Source organism: Anabrus simplex, chromosome 5, assembly GCF_040414725.1.
Source record: "Anabrus simplex isolate iqAnaSimp1 chromosome 5, ASM4041472v1, whole genome shotgun sequence".
NCBI classification, from domain to species: Eukaryota; Metazoa; Arthropoda; class Insecta; order Orthoptera; family Tettigoniidae; genus Anabrus; species Anabrus simplex.
This window is the reverse complement of record NC_090269.1, coordinates 264,164,987-264,179,290: the sequence shown is the minus strand read 5'-3', so window position 1 is coordinate 264,179,290 and position 14,304 is coordinate 264,164,987. Positions and strand designations below refer to the sequence as shown.

General features: G+C 40.7%; 1 protein-coding gene across 1 annotated transcript in view; it reads left to right on the top strand.

Annotated features, from left to right (window-relative positions):
• The window catches only part of Ptp36E (protein tyrosine phosphatase 36E), an 862,119-nt gene extending 848,083 nt beyond the window's left edge, over positions 1-14,036 (top strand). Inside the window, exon 16 of the mRNA XM_067147378.2 lies at positions 13,912-14,036. Coding sequence (XP_067003479.1) covers positions 13,912-13,992 — 81 coding nt within the window. The 3' untranslated portion in view covers positions 13,993-14,036. The remainder of the gene's footprint in view (positions 1-13,911) is intronic.
• Positions 14,037-14,304: the final 268 nt, after the last annotated feature.

Genomic DNA, 14,304 nt, shown 5'->3' with positions numbered 1-14,304 from the left:
TAAATATTCATTTATAGGAAGGGGAGTTAGGGATTGGGATAACTTACCAAGGGACATACATACATACATACATACATACATACATACATACATACATACATACATTATCATTATAGACTGTTATGCCTTTCAGTATTCAGTCTGCAAGCCTCTGTGAATTTACTAAACGTTGCCACAATCCTCGATTTGCAACTAGTGTTGTGGCCTCATTTAGTTCTATACCTCTTATCCTTAAATCGTTAGAAACTGAGTCTAACCATCGTCGCCTTGGTCAACCTCTACTTCTCTTACACTCCATAGCAGATCCAAAATTCTCCTAGGTAACCTATCCTCCTCCATTCACCTCACATGACCCCACCACCGATAGAAAGGAAGGTCTTAAAAGTAGGACTGTTAGGCAGTACCATATGGCTGATAAAGCAGGCATGAGGCAGTTTCTAAAAAGTAACTATGATCGGTGGAAAACGGTAAATAAAAATTTAAACAGACTCTGGGATGGGTTTAAAGAAATTGTTGAGGAATGCAAAAACAGGTTTGTACCTTTAAGGGTGGTAAGAAATAGTAAAGACCCACCTTATTATAATAGAGAAATAGAGAGACTAAGAAGGAGGTGCAGACTGGAAAGAAATAGTTAGAAATGGCTGTGGAAGTAAGGAGAAATTGAAGGAACTTACTAGAAAATTGAATCTAGCAAAGAAGGCAGCTAAGGATAACATGATGGCAAGCATACTTGGCAGTCATACAAATTTTAGTGAAAAATGGAAGGGTATATATAGGTATTTTAAGGCAGAAACAGGTTCCAAGAAGGACATTCCAGGAATAATTAATGAACAAGGGGAGTGTGTATGTGAGGATCTACAAAAGGCAGAAGTATTCAGTCAGCAGTATGTAAAGATTGTTGGTTACAAGGATAATGTCGAGATAGAGGAAGAGACTAAGGCCAAAGAAGTAATAAAATTTACATATGATAACAATGACATTTACAATAAGATACAAAAGTTGAAAACTAGAAAAGCGGCTGGAATTGATCAGATTTCTGGGGATATACTAAAGACAATGGGTTGGGATATAGTACCATATCTGAAGTACTTATTTAATTATTGTTTGGTCGAAGGAGCTATACCAGATGAATGGAGAGTTGCTATAGTAGCCCCTGTGTATAAAGGAAAGGGTGATAGACATAAAGCTGAAAATTACAGGCCAGCAAGTTTGACATGCATTGTATATAAGCTTTGGGAAGGCATTCTTTCTGATTATATTAGACATGTTTGTGAAATTAATAACTGGTTCGATAGAAGGCAATTCGGTTTTAGGAAAGGTTATTCCACTGAAGCTCAACTTGTAGGATTCCAGCAAGATATAGCAGATATCTTGGGCTTCTGGAGGTCAAATGGACTGTATCGCGATTGACCTCTCTAAAGCATTTGATAGGGTGGATCATGGGAGACTACTGGCAAAAATGAGTGCAATTGGACTAGACAAAAGAGTGACTGAATGGGTTGCTATATTTCTAGAAAATAGATCTCAGAGAATTAGAGTGGGTGAAGCTTTGTCTGACCCTGTAATAGTTGAGAGGGGAGTTCCTCAGGGCAGTGTTATCAGACCTTTATGTTTTCTTATATATATATATAAATGATTTGAGTAAAGGAGTGAAATCGGAGGTAAGGCTTTTTGCGGATGATGTTATTCTCTATAGAGTGATAAATAAGTTACAAGATTGTGAGCAACTGCAACGTGACCTCGAAAATGTTGTGAGATGGACAGCAGGCAATGGTATGTTGATAAACAGGGCTAAAAGTCAGGTTGTGAGTTTCACAAATAGGAAAAGTCCTCTCAGTTTTAATTACTGCGTTGATGGGGTGAAAGTTCCTTTTGGGGATCATTGTAAGTATCTAGGTGTTAATATAAGGAAAGATCATCACTGGGGTAATCACATTAATGGGATTGTAAATAAAGGGTACCGATCTCTGCACATGGTTATGAGGGTGTTTAGGGGTTGTAGTAAGGATGTAAAGGAGAGTGCATATAAATCTCTGGTAAGACCCCAACTAGAGTATGGTTCCAGTGTATGGGACCCTCACCAGGATTACCTGATTCAAGAACTGGAAAAAATCCAAAGAAAAGCAGCTCGATTTGTTCTGAGTGATTTCCGACAAAAGAGTAGCGTTACAAAAATGTTGCAATGTTTGGGTTGGGAAGAACTGAGAGAAAGAAGAAGAGCTGCTCGACTAAGTGGTATGTTCCGAGCTGTCAGCGGAGAGATGGCGTGGAATGACATTAGTAGACGAATAAGTTTGAATGGCGTTTATAAAAGTAGGAAAGATCACAATATGAAGATAAAGTTGGAATTCAAGAGGACAAACTGGGGAAAATATTTATTTATAAGAAGGGGAGTTAGGGATTGGAATAACTTACAATGGGGGATGTTCAATAAATTTCCAGTTTCTTTGAAATCATTTCGGAAAAGGCTAGGAAAGCAACAGATAGGGAATCTGCCACCTGGGCGACTGCCCTAAATGCAGATCAGTATTGATTGATTTGATTGATTGCCAATTTATGCGTTCAGCTTCATCCATCGAGTTCATTCCTAAATTAGCCTTTATCTCCTCATTTCGATTACCCTCCTGCCATTGTTCTCACCTGTTTGTACCAGCAATCATTCTTGCTACTTTCATGTCTGTTAATTCTAACTTATGAATAAGATATTCTGAGTCCACCCAGCTTTCGCTCCCGTAAAGCAAAGTTGGTCTGAAAACAGACCGATGTAAAGATAGTTTCATCTGGAAGCCGACTTCCTTCTTACAGAATACTGTTGATCGCAGCTGTGAGCTCACTGCATTAGCTTTACAACACCTTGATTCAATCTCACTTACTATATTACCATCCTGGGTGAACACACAACCTAAATACTTGAAATTATCGACCTGTTGTAGCTTTGTATCACCAATCTGACATTCAATTCTGTTGAATTTCTTACCTACTGACATCAATTTAGTCTTCGAGAGGCTAATTTTCATACCATACTCATTGCACTTATTTTCAAGTTCCAAGATATTAGACTGCAGGCTTTCGGCACAATCTGCCATTAAGACCAAGTCGTCAGCATAGGCCAGACTGCTTATTACATTTCCACCTAACTGAATCCCTCCCTGCCATCTTATAACTTTCAGCAGATGATCCATGTAAACTACGAGCAGCAGAGGTGAAAGATTACAGCCTTGTCTAACCCCTGTAAGTACCCTGAACCAAGAACTCATTCTACCATCAATTCTCACTGAAGCCCAATTGTCAACATAAATGCCTTTGATTGATTTTAATAATTTAATTCCATAGTCCCCCAGTATAGCGAACATTTTTTCCCTCAGTACCCTGTCATATGCTTTCTCTAGATCTACAAAACATAAACACAACTGCCTATTCCTCTCGTAGCATTTTTCAATTATCTGGCGCATACTGAAAATCTGATCCTGACAGCCTCTCTGTGGTCTGAAACCACACTGGTTTTCATCCAACTTCCTCTCAACGACTGATCGCACCCTCCCTTCCAAGATGCCAGTGAATACTTTGCCTGGTATACTAATCAATGAAATACCTTGATAGTTGTTGAAATCCTTCCTGTTCCCTTGCTTATAGATAGGTGCAATTACTGCTTTTGTCCAATCTGAAGGTACCTTACCAACACTCCATGCTAATCTTACTACTCTGTGAAGCAGTAGTGTAGCCAGGATTTCAGTTTTGGGGGGGGGGGCCCATTCATCCAGAATTTTATTTTAATAGGTGTCCAAACTTCCAGAGTTTAGGTGGTATAGAATACCTAAAAAAGAAATTAGTGTCCTTCGATCCAAGTAAAAGTGGTGGATTCCTGAGGATTCTGGAAGCTAATAGTAATCTTCTTCTTCTTCTCCTCTTCCCCCGCTTTTCCCACATAGGTAGGTTCGCGGGTGTGAACTGTACCGCACATGTGGATTTGGCCCTGTTTTACGGCCGGATGTTCTTCCCGACGCCAACCCTATGTGGAGGGATGTAATCACTGTTGAGTGTTTCTTTGGTAGTTGGTAGTGTGTGTTGTCTGAATATGAAGCGGAAAGTGTTGGGACAAATGCCTAGTCCCCGAGCCAGAAAAAATAATCAGATGCGATAAAAATCCCCAATCCGGCCGGGAATCGAACCCGGGACCCTCTGAACCGAAGACCTCAACATTAATCATTCAGCCAATGAGTCGGACTCCGGAAGCTAATATTAATATACGTTATATATAAAATAGTAAATAAAAGTAGATTCGTTAAAACTCCTGGGGTGTCTGGACTCCTTGGATGACACACACACACACACACACACACACACACACCCCGGCTACCACTGTTATTACCATCCCAACGTAACTGCAGCGTTTCATATATTCTGAATACAAGTGAAATGAATGTAAGAATAAATAGTGTGAGTAAAGATGCAATATTCTGGTTTAGAATAAATACGGTAATGTTGTTATATTATTGGTCATGTGATAAGCAATAAAGAAGTGACATTTTATACAAATAATGCGGCAAAGAAATACACACACGTCGAATACAGTTTTTTCGCCCTTCTTGTCCATGGCTAGATGATGAAGCCAAGAGAATGATAGCCCACCGTGACTCGTCATTTCGACATCATAAACAAACCCTAGATGATATAGACTTTGAATTTTACCGCATCTTAAAACATTGCACAAAGAAGTTAATCAGAAATAAAAGAAGTATATATTTCTGGAATTTAGCTAACAAATAAATTCTAATCGCGCATGGGACCAACTTAGAGCTCTGGGAATAGGAAAACATCAACAGAGACAGACAACTTCTGACATTCCACTTGACGAACTGAACGATTACTTTAGTAGAATAAATATTCAACCTACCCCAATTAACTGAACCAACTCACTGCCCTCCCCTCCAGCCAATCCACTATTCACATTTCAGTGTCACAGAAAATCAGGTTGAAAAGGCTTTGCATTCCATTAAATCAAAGGCTACAAGTGTAGATAATAATCCTACTACTTTTTATACATAACATTATGGGTGCTGTCCTGCTTATACTACTGACGCACATACTGAACTACTGTTTACTAAACGGAACTTTGTCTGGAAAAGAGCCAATTTTATACCTAAGAGTTTAGACCACCGGATGAGTTGGCCATGCGGTTAGGAGCGCACAGCTGTGAGCTTGCATCCGGGAGATAGTGGGTTTGAACCCCACTGTCGGCAGCCCTAAAGATGGTTTTCTGTGGTTTCCCATTTTCACACCAGGCAAATGCTGGGACTGTACCTTAATTAAGGCCACAGCCACTTCCTTCCAACTTCTATGCCTTTCCTATTCCATCGTCGCCATAAAACCTATCTGTGTCGGTGCGACGTAAAGCCCGTAGCAAGAAAAGACCTATCTGTGTCGGTGCTACGGAAAGCAACTAGCAAAAGAAGAGTTTAGACCCACAATCACCCTTTGACTATCACCCTTTGACTATCGTCCTATAACTATACAGCCTGCGCTTTCTAAAGCCTTTGAACGTTTAGTATACGAGCAAGTTCTGGAATACCTAAATCAAAATGCTCTTTTGGACCCTTTGCAATCTGGATTTAAGAAGGGTCACAGTACCGTGACAGCATTTTTGAAGGTTACTGAAGACATTAGAAACACTATGGACAAACGACTGTTCACTATATTTATCTGTCTTGACTTCAGTAGCGCCTTTGACACTATAGTAATTCCGACTATGATAAAGAAAATGAAACTGCTAAATATCGACCTGGCTGCGCTTAAGGTTTTTAGTTCTTGTTTCAGGAACTGTCAACAGCGTGTAACAGTAAACAACAAGGCCTCTAAATGAAAAATGGAACTTAGTATTGCCCCACAGGGCAGTATTCCAGAACCTCTATTTATATCAATAACGTACCATCTGACAGGAAATAACACACACCACCTCTATGCTGACGATCTTCAAATATATCGACACCGCAAGACAAGATATTAACAATGACCTCCAACGACTCAATATATATGCACAACGAAACTCTCTTATACTAAACTGCACAAAATCTCAGGCAATCATAATTGGATCACGAAAATTACTGAGCTGCTCAAACAATGTCGCATTCCCGCCTATCCTACTAAATGGTAACATTATTTCCCACAGTAAAACGGCTATAAATCTCAGCGTAATGATGAATGAAACAGTTGATTGGTCTGATTACACAAAAGAAATACGTAAAAAGATTTTTGGAGTGCTTCACCTTCTAAAGGGCAGTGGGATGTATTTCCATTTGAGCTACAGGCCAAACTCGTACAGACACTCTTTCTCCCTATTCTTGATTATTGTGACATTGTTTTAGTTGACATGACGAGAGAAGAAGCACTTAAACTTCAATGAGCACTGAATTCCTGCCTGCGATTTATTTACAATATCGGGTACGATGTTCATATCATCCCATACTATTCGGCTGTCTCATGGCTGATGTCTGATAAACGTCGGCAGCTACACACTTTAACGGTGGTGTTCAGAATGGTAGATGAAAGTCAGCCACTGTACAATTCTTCTAAATTATTCTTTTTATCACTATATCATTATTTCACAACTTAAATACGCGTTCTAGCTCTTCCACTGCACCCCACAAATAAAATTAATAAATTTGTGGCGACTGTCGCCAGATCATGGAATTTCCTGCCAGCTCAGGTCAGAAAAACTAGCTTACTTTACATCACGATTTAAGGTTACCTACCGAGACTACCTGCTGAGGACAGCTGACTTAATGGTTGAAGTATGAATGTGTGTGTGCCTAAGCATTAGTCATTTTTAAGAGTTTTTAATATAAATTAGTTTTAATTTAGATAGTAATATATTTAAATTTATTTTCAATTCTATTAATTTATGTAGTTTTAACTATTTTAAGTATCTCAGTATTTTATTTAATATTCTGATTAGTATGTGTTTAAGTATACGAGAGGGCCTGGAGCCCTAACTTCGCCACTGTACAGGAGGAACGAACGAACAAACGAACGAACGAACGATATGGGTATAGATATTTTGTTAGTTGGTAAAGAAAAATACACGTCACAACATATGCTTTATCTTGTCCTATTAGTTTCCCTCGCGGTTAGGGCCGCGCAGCTGTGAGCTTGCATTCGGAAGATAGTGGATTCGAACCCCACTGTCGGCAACCCTGAAAATGGCTCTCCATGGTTTCCCATTTTCACACCAAGCAAATGCTACGACTGTACCCCAATTAAGGCCACGGCCGCTTCCTTCCCACTCCTAGGCCTTTTCTATCCCACCGTCACCATAAGACCTATCTGTGTCACTGCGACATAAAGCAAATTGTTAATTACTTTCCCTCAGAAGCCTGGGATACAGAATATAATAGTATAAAGTTATAGTTTTGTGACGCTAATTTTTATTAACGCGCCAGAAACCAATGACACGGAGCTGTTGCCATTTCAACACCGTTTTAAGGGCCACTGACCCAAGCCGGGATTTGAACCTGCGAACTAGGACTCAGAAGGACAGCGACTCAACCAACTGAGCCACATGAAAAGGAGGCGTTTGTGATTTTGTTATAAATAGATGCAGTTAGTATTTTTACAAAGGTTTTGTGAGGAGCATTTATTACGGCATACGTTTTCCAACTGTCCTAAATGCACGAGGTCGGACAGAAGAACTAGCTGGAAGCTAAAGAGCCTTGCAGGGGTGTCGCTTCCTTCTCTGTTCACTTTTCCAAACCAAACTTCATGGCTTAACAGCCCCGAAGGGCCATCGCCTACCAAGCGACCGCTGATCAGCCCGGAGGCCTGCAGATTACGAGTTGTCATGTGGTCAGCATGACGAATCCTCTCCTCCATTATTCTCGGCTTTCTAGACCGGGGCCGCTATCTCACTGTCAAATAGCTCCTCAATTATAAACACATGGGCTGAGTGTAGCTCGAACCAGCCCTCAGATCCAGGTAAAAATTCATGGCCTGGCATGCTACCCCTACACCGCGGGGCCGGCTGGATACTTTTAGGTCTCCTTATTTTAGAATTTGACTTAAGGCATCCTGCATTCGATTTCCAGCACTGACAGAGTTAAGAAAGGCATGGAATGGGGAAGACACAGCCTTGTTTGTGGGTACAGTAGAGTTGGCCTTGAGCCTCCCGTAATCAAAATATCTACGACCTGGAAGGTAGTCATCTTCATAGGGTGTAGTACCAAAGTGGTTCCTTTTTTTAAGAAGACAAATTAAATGGAAATTCTACTTCCTCACAAACGAAGAACGATATTATCAATTTTACGAACAGTTTCAGTAATGCAGCCAGTTTATGTTAAGAGTACAGAAGCTATGATTGTACATGGTAACAATCAAAACCATCAATATCTACTGAAGATCCATCACCGCACTCGGTAGGACCAGCTTTTTTTTTCATATCCACCGGGCGAGTTGGCTGTGCAGTTAGGGGCGCACAGCTGTGCGCTTGCATCCCAGAGAAAGTGGGTTCAAATCCCACTGTCGGTAGCTTTAAAGATGGTTTTCCGTGGTTTAACATTTTCACACCAGGCAAATGTTGGGGCTGTACCTTAATTAGGGCCACGGCCTCTGAAATTATTTTGTGGGTGCGCCACTGCATCCACTCACCATTTATGGTACAAGGTAAGCCCGAAGAATGGTTGGATATTCAAAATACACCACCATAAATGATGCGGTTATGGCTCGAAAGTATAAAGAAAGGTAAAGGACGGGATCTTGTGTTTTAAGTAGAATCCATATCAATAGAATGTGACTTCCCATTTTAAAAATGTTTCATGCATCGACTGCGATTCAAGCCTGGGTCATCCTGGTGAGAATATAGCACCATTGGAACTGAGTTATCACGCCCGCCAATTACAAAATATTTACCTGCACTTTTGATGGTGCAATTTCAGGTTCCAATCAGTCGCCGGGCATTTAGGCCTACATATCAAACTTACGCATGCATCTGTGATTGTCTTGCTACTGTTAGAATTTTAAGAAAACTTTTTCATAACTTCCCGAGGATGTACATAGTGACGAAATGGCCCTCTTCAAAAAAAGTTACGTATATGGCACAAAATGCGGAACTAACGTGTAGCTCAAAATCCTGTCACAGTCTTCCCAACCTGCAACTTAAACACAACACATCTCTCAACCACGGTACAACCTGAGGGTCCCTAGGACATTGTTGTTTCCTAGAACCGATGTGCAAAAGCTGACACTTATGTTGTAAGCTTGCAACTGTTTCTGGCCGGGGCCTCAGTTATCTCGGTGATCATGTTCCGGCCCCCAACTGAGTAATCCCTTGGCAATTGCCCTTTTCCTGTCCGGCTCCATGGCTAAATGGTTAGCGTGCTGGCCTTTGGCCACAGGGGTCCCGGATTCCATTCCCGGCAGGGTCGGGTATTTTAACCATCATTGGTTAATTTCGCTGGCACGGGGGCTGGGTGTATGTGTCGTCTTCACCATCATTTCATCCTCATTACGACGTGCAGGTTGCCTACGTGCATCAAATCAAAAGACCTACATCCGGCGAGCCGAACTTGTCCTCGGACCCTCCAGCACTAAAAGCCATACGCCATTTCATTTTGTCTTTTTTTTGTTGCCCTTTTCCTCATGTCTTGACATTTGTCAACACACAGTTACATTCCCAATACTGAGGCCTCTACAGGGAAATATCCCAGCGCATCACAATCCTAAGTGTTTTCCTTTCATTCAAGCAGTACAAATATGGATAATTATGATTAGCCCTATTAAGCCTTGCTAGTAGATTCTTTGTCGCTACGTTAATTTAACATTTCGGCGTAAGTTTTTAAGTTGTTCGTACCGTACGTAAAACAATGGCTGATCCTCACTCTAGTTTCAGGAAATATTTTTGGGGGGGGGCCGGCCCCACTCCCCCCCCCTTGGCTACGCCAGTGCTGTGAAGCCATTTCATCTCTGCCTTCCCACTATACTTCACCATTTCAGGTCTAATTTCATCTATTCCTGCTGGTTTATGACAATGGAGTTTATTTACCATCGTTTCCACTTCCTCAAGTGTAATTTCACCAACATCATTTTTCTCCTCCTCATGAGCTTGGCTGTTCGCAACACCATCAGAATGATTTCCTTTTACACTGAGATGATGTTCAAAATATTCCCTCCACCTCTCCAGTGATTCCCTGGGATCTATTATGAGTTCACCTGAATTACTCAAAACACTGTTCATTTTCTTTTTCCCTCCCTTCCTAAGATTCTTCATTACTGTCCAGAAAGGTTTCCCTGCTGCTTGACCTAGCCTTTCCAGGTTATTACCAAAATCTTCCCACGACTTCTTTTTGGATTCAACAACTATTTGATAACCTAACAGCTACTGCAGCCACAACTAGTATGGCATTGCACTAGTTCACTGATCATCACAATCACAAGTGACAATAACTACATTCATGAAAACAAACCGTACATGCCCAAATTTCTCTCATCTTGCCCAAATCTCAAATCATAAAGACGTATTTTACAATTTGACAACCCTACAAATAGTGCTATCACCATATGGTTGCATTTTGAATCTTTATTTTAGCTTCTGTCTGGCTCATGGCTAAATGCTTAATGTGCTGGACTTTGGCCCAGCGGACCCCAGGTTCGATTCCCGGCCAGGTCGGGGATTTTAACCTTAATTGGTTAATTCCGATGGCTCGGAGGCTGGGTGTGTGTGCCGTCTTCATAATTAGAAGTCATCATAGGTAGGTCCCCATCCTCATAGACACGCAGGTCGCCAATACAGCGTCAACTCAGCAGACCTGCACCAGGCCTCTTCAGAGGCTATGCACCATTATTATTTTAGCTTCTTTATAGAAAAGAATTGTTTAAATAGTCAATATATTGGAATTCAATGTTTTGTGAAATGTTTTGGAATTTAATCTCTAACAACAGTTAATGTAAGACGTGAAGGGAAAAGCCTAGGTTCATCGTAAAGTGGTTGGCAATGTTGCTGCGGGCTCTGCTGGATAGACCATACACCCGCTTGCACTCTTCCTTTCCATGACAAGCCCATATCGTCCTTCCAGGCTCCTTCCGCACTCCGCACACTTGCTAACTCTAGGAACCTACTGAGGGCTCTCCTGTCAGAGCCCGACTGCCTGAAGGCTAAAGAGAAAGCATTGTGCTTGCTGAATGGCTGCCATGGTCTGACAGCCTTTGCCATATCTTTTAAAATAAGAAAGCTAAATGTTTACAGCCAAAATAATAAAGATAACATTGTATAACTGAATAGCACACCACCATAAGTCTGGACTTCACTACATTTGTCCATCTCTTTATGCAATCAATTACAGAGTGAAATTATGTTAAGCATTTTTGTAAAGGTGATGGGGAATACCTTCCTGCATGAACTGCCACTGGTATGGAATAGGGATGAAACAGAAGAACATAAAAGAAAGGATCAGGAAATGAAAAGAAGGTGCAAGAAAGAAGTGAGTGAAGAAAAGAAAAGCTGGGAAGGATTTACATGAGAGATGATACAGGCTGTGCATAGCACTAAAAGAATGTTATATGGACTTGTAAGAAAGAAGAGAAAAGAAAGAGTCTACACAAAGCAGATGAAAGGGAAAAAGGAGAGGTAATAACACAACCAGAAGAAATAAGGAAGAGATAAAGATTACTTAGATGAACTCCTGAATGGTCAGAAGGGATGATTAGATGATAAAGATAGAGTGACCAAAAACCAAACCCCATTGTGCTACAGCCCTGAAGGCTTGCCGATTATGAGGTTTCATGTGGACAGCATGACAGATCCTCTCAGCCATTATACTTTACCTTCTAAACTGAGGTCGCTATCGCACCATCAGATAGCTCCTCAATTGTAATCATGTAGGCTGCATGGACCTCAAACCAGCCCTCAGATCCTGGTAAAAATCCCTGAACTGACCGGGAATTGAACCTGGTGCCTCCGGGTAAAAGGCAGGTGCACTACCCCTACACTGTGGGTTCGGATAAAAGTAGTGTGTGAGGAGAGAAAATCAAAGAGAGAAATCTCGATGGAAGAGGTGGAAATTGCTGTCAAATTAATGAAAGTGAGAGAAGCAGAGGGTTTGATTTCTGTGTGAAAATGATAAAAGCAGCAGGACCTGTTGGTCTACAGTGGCCTCATTTATTGTGTGAAGAGAAAACAGCCATATAAGATCCATGGACTGAGGTTCTTGAAATATGAGATTTCAAAATGGCTTGGGCTTATGATTGGCTCTAGAGGGACAATTCCTAAGGCAATGCTGAACTTCCTAAGAATAAACAAAATCCTGGACACCATTATCCAAACCATAGCAGACTGTGTGTTGAAAAATTCATTAGCAATTGTTAGACACCATTTGTACTCCCTGACCTGAAATACCATGTATAGGATTTTCTTATTTCCAACCAAATCCGAAAGAGATGGTTGATAATTTTAATCTTGACTTTTAACTTAAACCATGCTTACATCTGAACATCAGATAAGAGATATTGTTCATATGAATTGATTAGAAGCCCGATATTTTGATTCCCTAATAGGGGTGGCTGCCTGGTGGATTACCTTTCTTACAACAAGGTATGTGATAATTATCGAACAATCACACTCATATCTCGAGTAGAAAAAATATTTGAAAGAGAATGACATGAAAGGTGGAAGGGCAATTACAAGACTAGCAATATGGTTTTTTGAAATGAAAAGTCAACACTAGACATGTGAATGAGATTATTAAAAATTATGGAATGAAAATCAGTGTGGTAAAGAGTAAGACAATGGTGTTGACTAGAGGAGAATAGGAAGGGAAAAAAGTTATAAAAATACAGGGAAAAAACTTTGAAATTGTGGAGAGTTTCAGGTTCTTGAGAAGTAAACTGATGCAACATGCAAGGCTCAACATGGAGATCAGTAAAAGGATTCAACATGGAAGTGCCTTCTGCCAGTGTGTGTGAAACCTGATGTAGAGGAACGAAGTACCAGTGAAGCATAAGAGGTGATGTATAAGATGTACTAGGTATTACCCAACACTGACAAAAAGACAGAAGAACAAAAGCCAGGCCAGTGAAATGAAATTTTTAATGATAGAAAAGACAAGAAACAACAGATTAAGAAATGAGGATGTCAGGAAGGACATTTGAATGGTAAAGCTTCAGGACAGAATGGAGGGGGTCCCACTTAGATGGTTTGGAGATGTTATGAGGATGGAAGAGGAAAGGCTGCCAAAGAAGATGATGGAGACTCACACAGGAGGAGGGAAGACAAGAGGAAGACCCAGAAGGTCATTGAAAACAATCTACCATTATCAGCATCATCACTATCATCATCTTCATCTCTGATTCTTGGTTTATAGTATCCCTTTTGTATTCTGCCACAACACATCACTTCACACCATCTATATTTAATTTTATTGTATTACTGGTACATGTATCATAACAGCAAGCAATAAACACTATGTTTTGGAGTGATTTTCCATTTTTGCATGAGAATTGCTGATAGTCATTTTTTCATGCTGGCAGGGCTTGTTTTACATTGCTTACAGACAGCTACCATGCAGAGTAATATCGACCCTAAGGACTATAGCATTGGATGGGTTGTATATCTTCAGGAACTATCAGGAGCTGATTGACCACTGTGTATATTGTGTGTTGAGTTATAGAGTACAAATACCCATTCTCCAAGTCATTTAAATTGAACATCAAATGGTTAAAATCCCATAGCTGGGTCAGCCAAAAGTTATTTTACCTTTTTGTAATAACACCTTCTATTGCTCTAGTATGAAAATGTAAATTGTAAATTATAAATTATAAAAATTGAAATATAATTTCTACATTATGAAAAGCTCTTTAGTATAATTAAGCATTTCTATAAACTTAGTATATAACCTGATATGTTGTTAAAGTAGTTTTCTTTCTGTGCAGACTGAGTACAAATACTGCTATGATCTTGTGCTGCATTACGTCCTTCACTACCTCAATAAGGACATGAAAGAGAAGAAGTGAGAAAGTGAGCAGGAGACACAGTGGTACATTGAATTTGGTCGCGGGTCCGCCTTGCCCCAGACACCTGAGGACTCGCCCTGTTCCAGCGAAGCTGTGGCGCCTGCCTCAAATAGGGGCAAATTTCTTGCATCACGCAAGAGATGGAATTGTTGTTCCTGTGAGATCATGTCACCTTGCAGTGATCGGCCTCGACTCAAGGAAGCATCGGTGCCGCCAATCCGTAAAACATCTCCGTCGCAGATTTTGGATGATGATGATTGGCCTTGTTATACGGGCAATGTTGTGGCTGGGAGCCACAACAGACGACGTGAG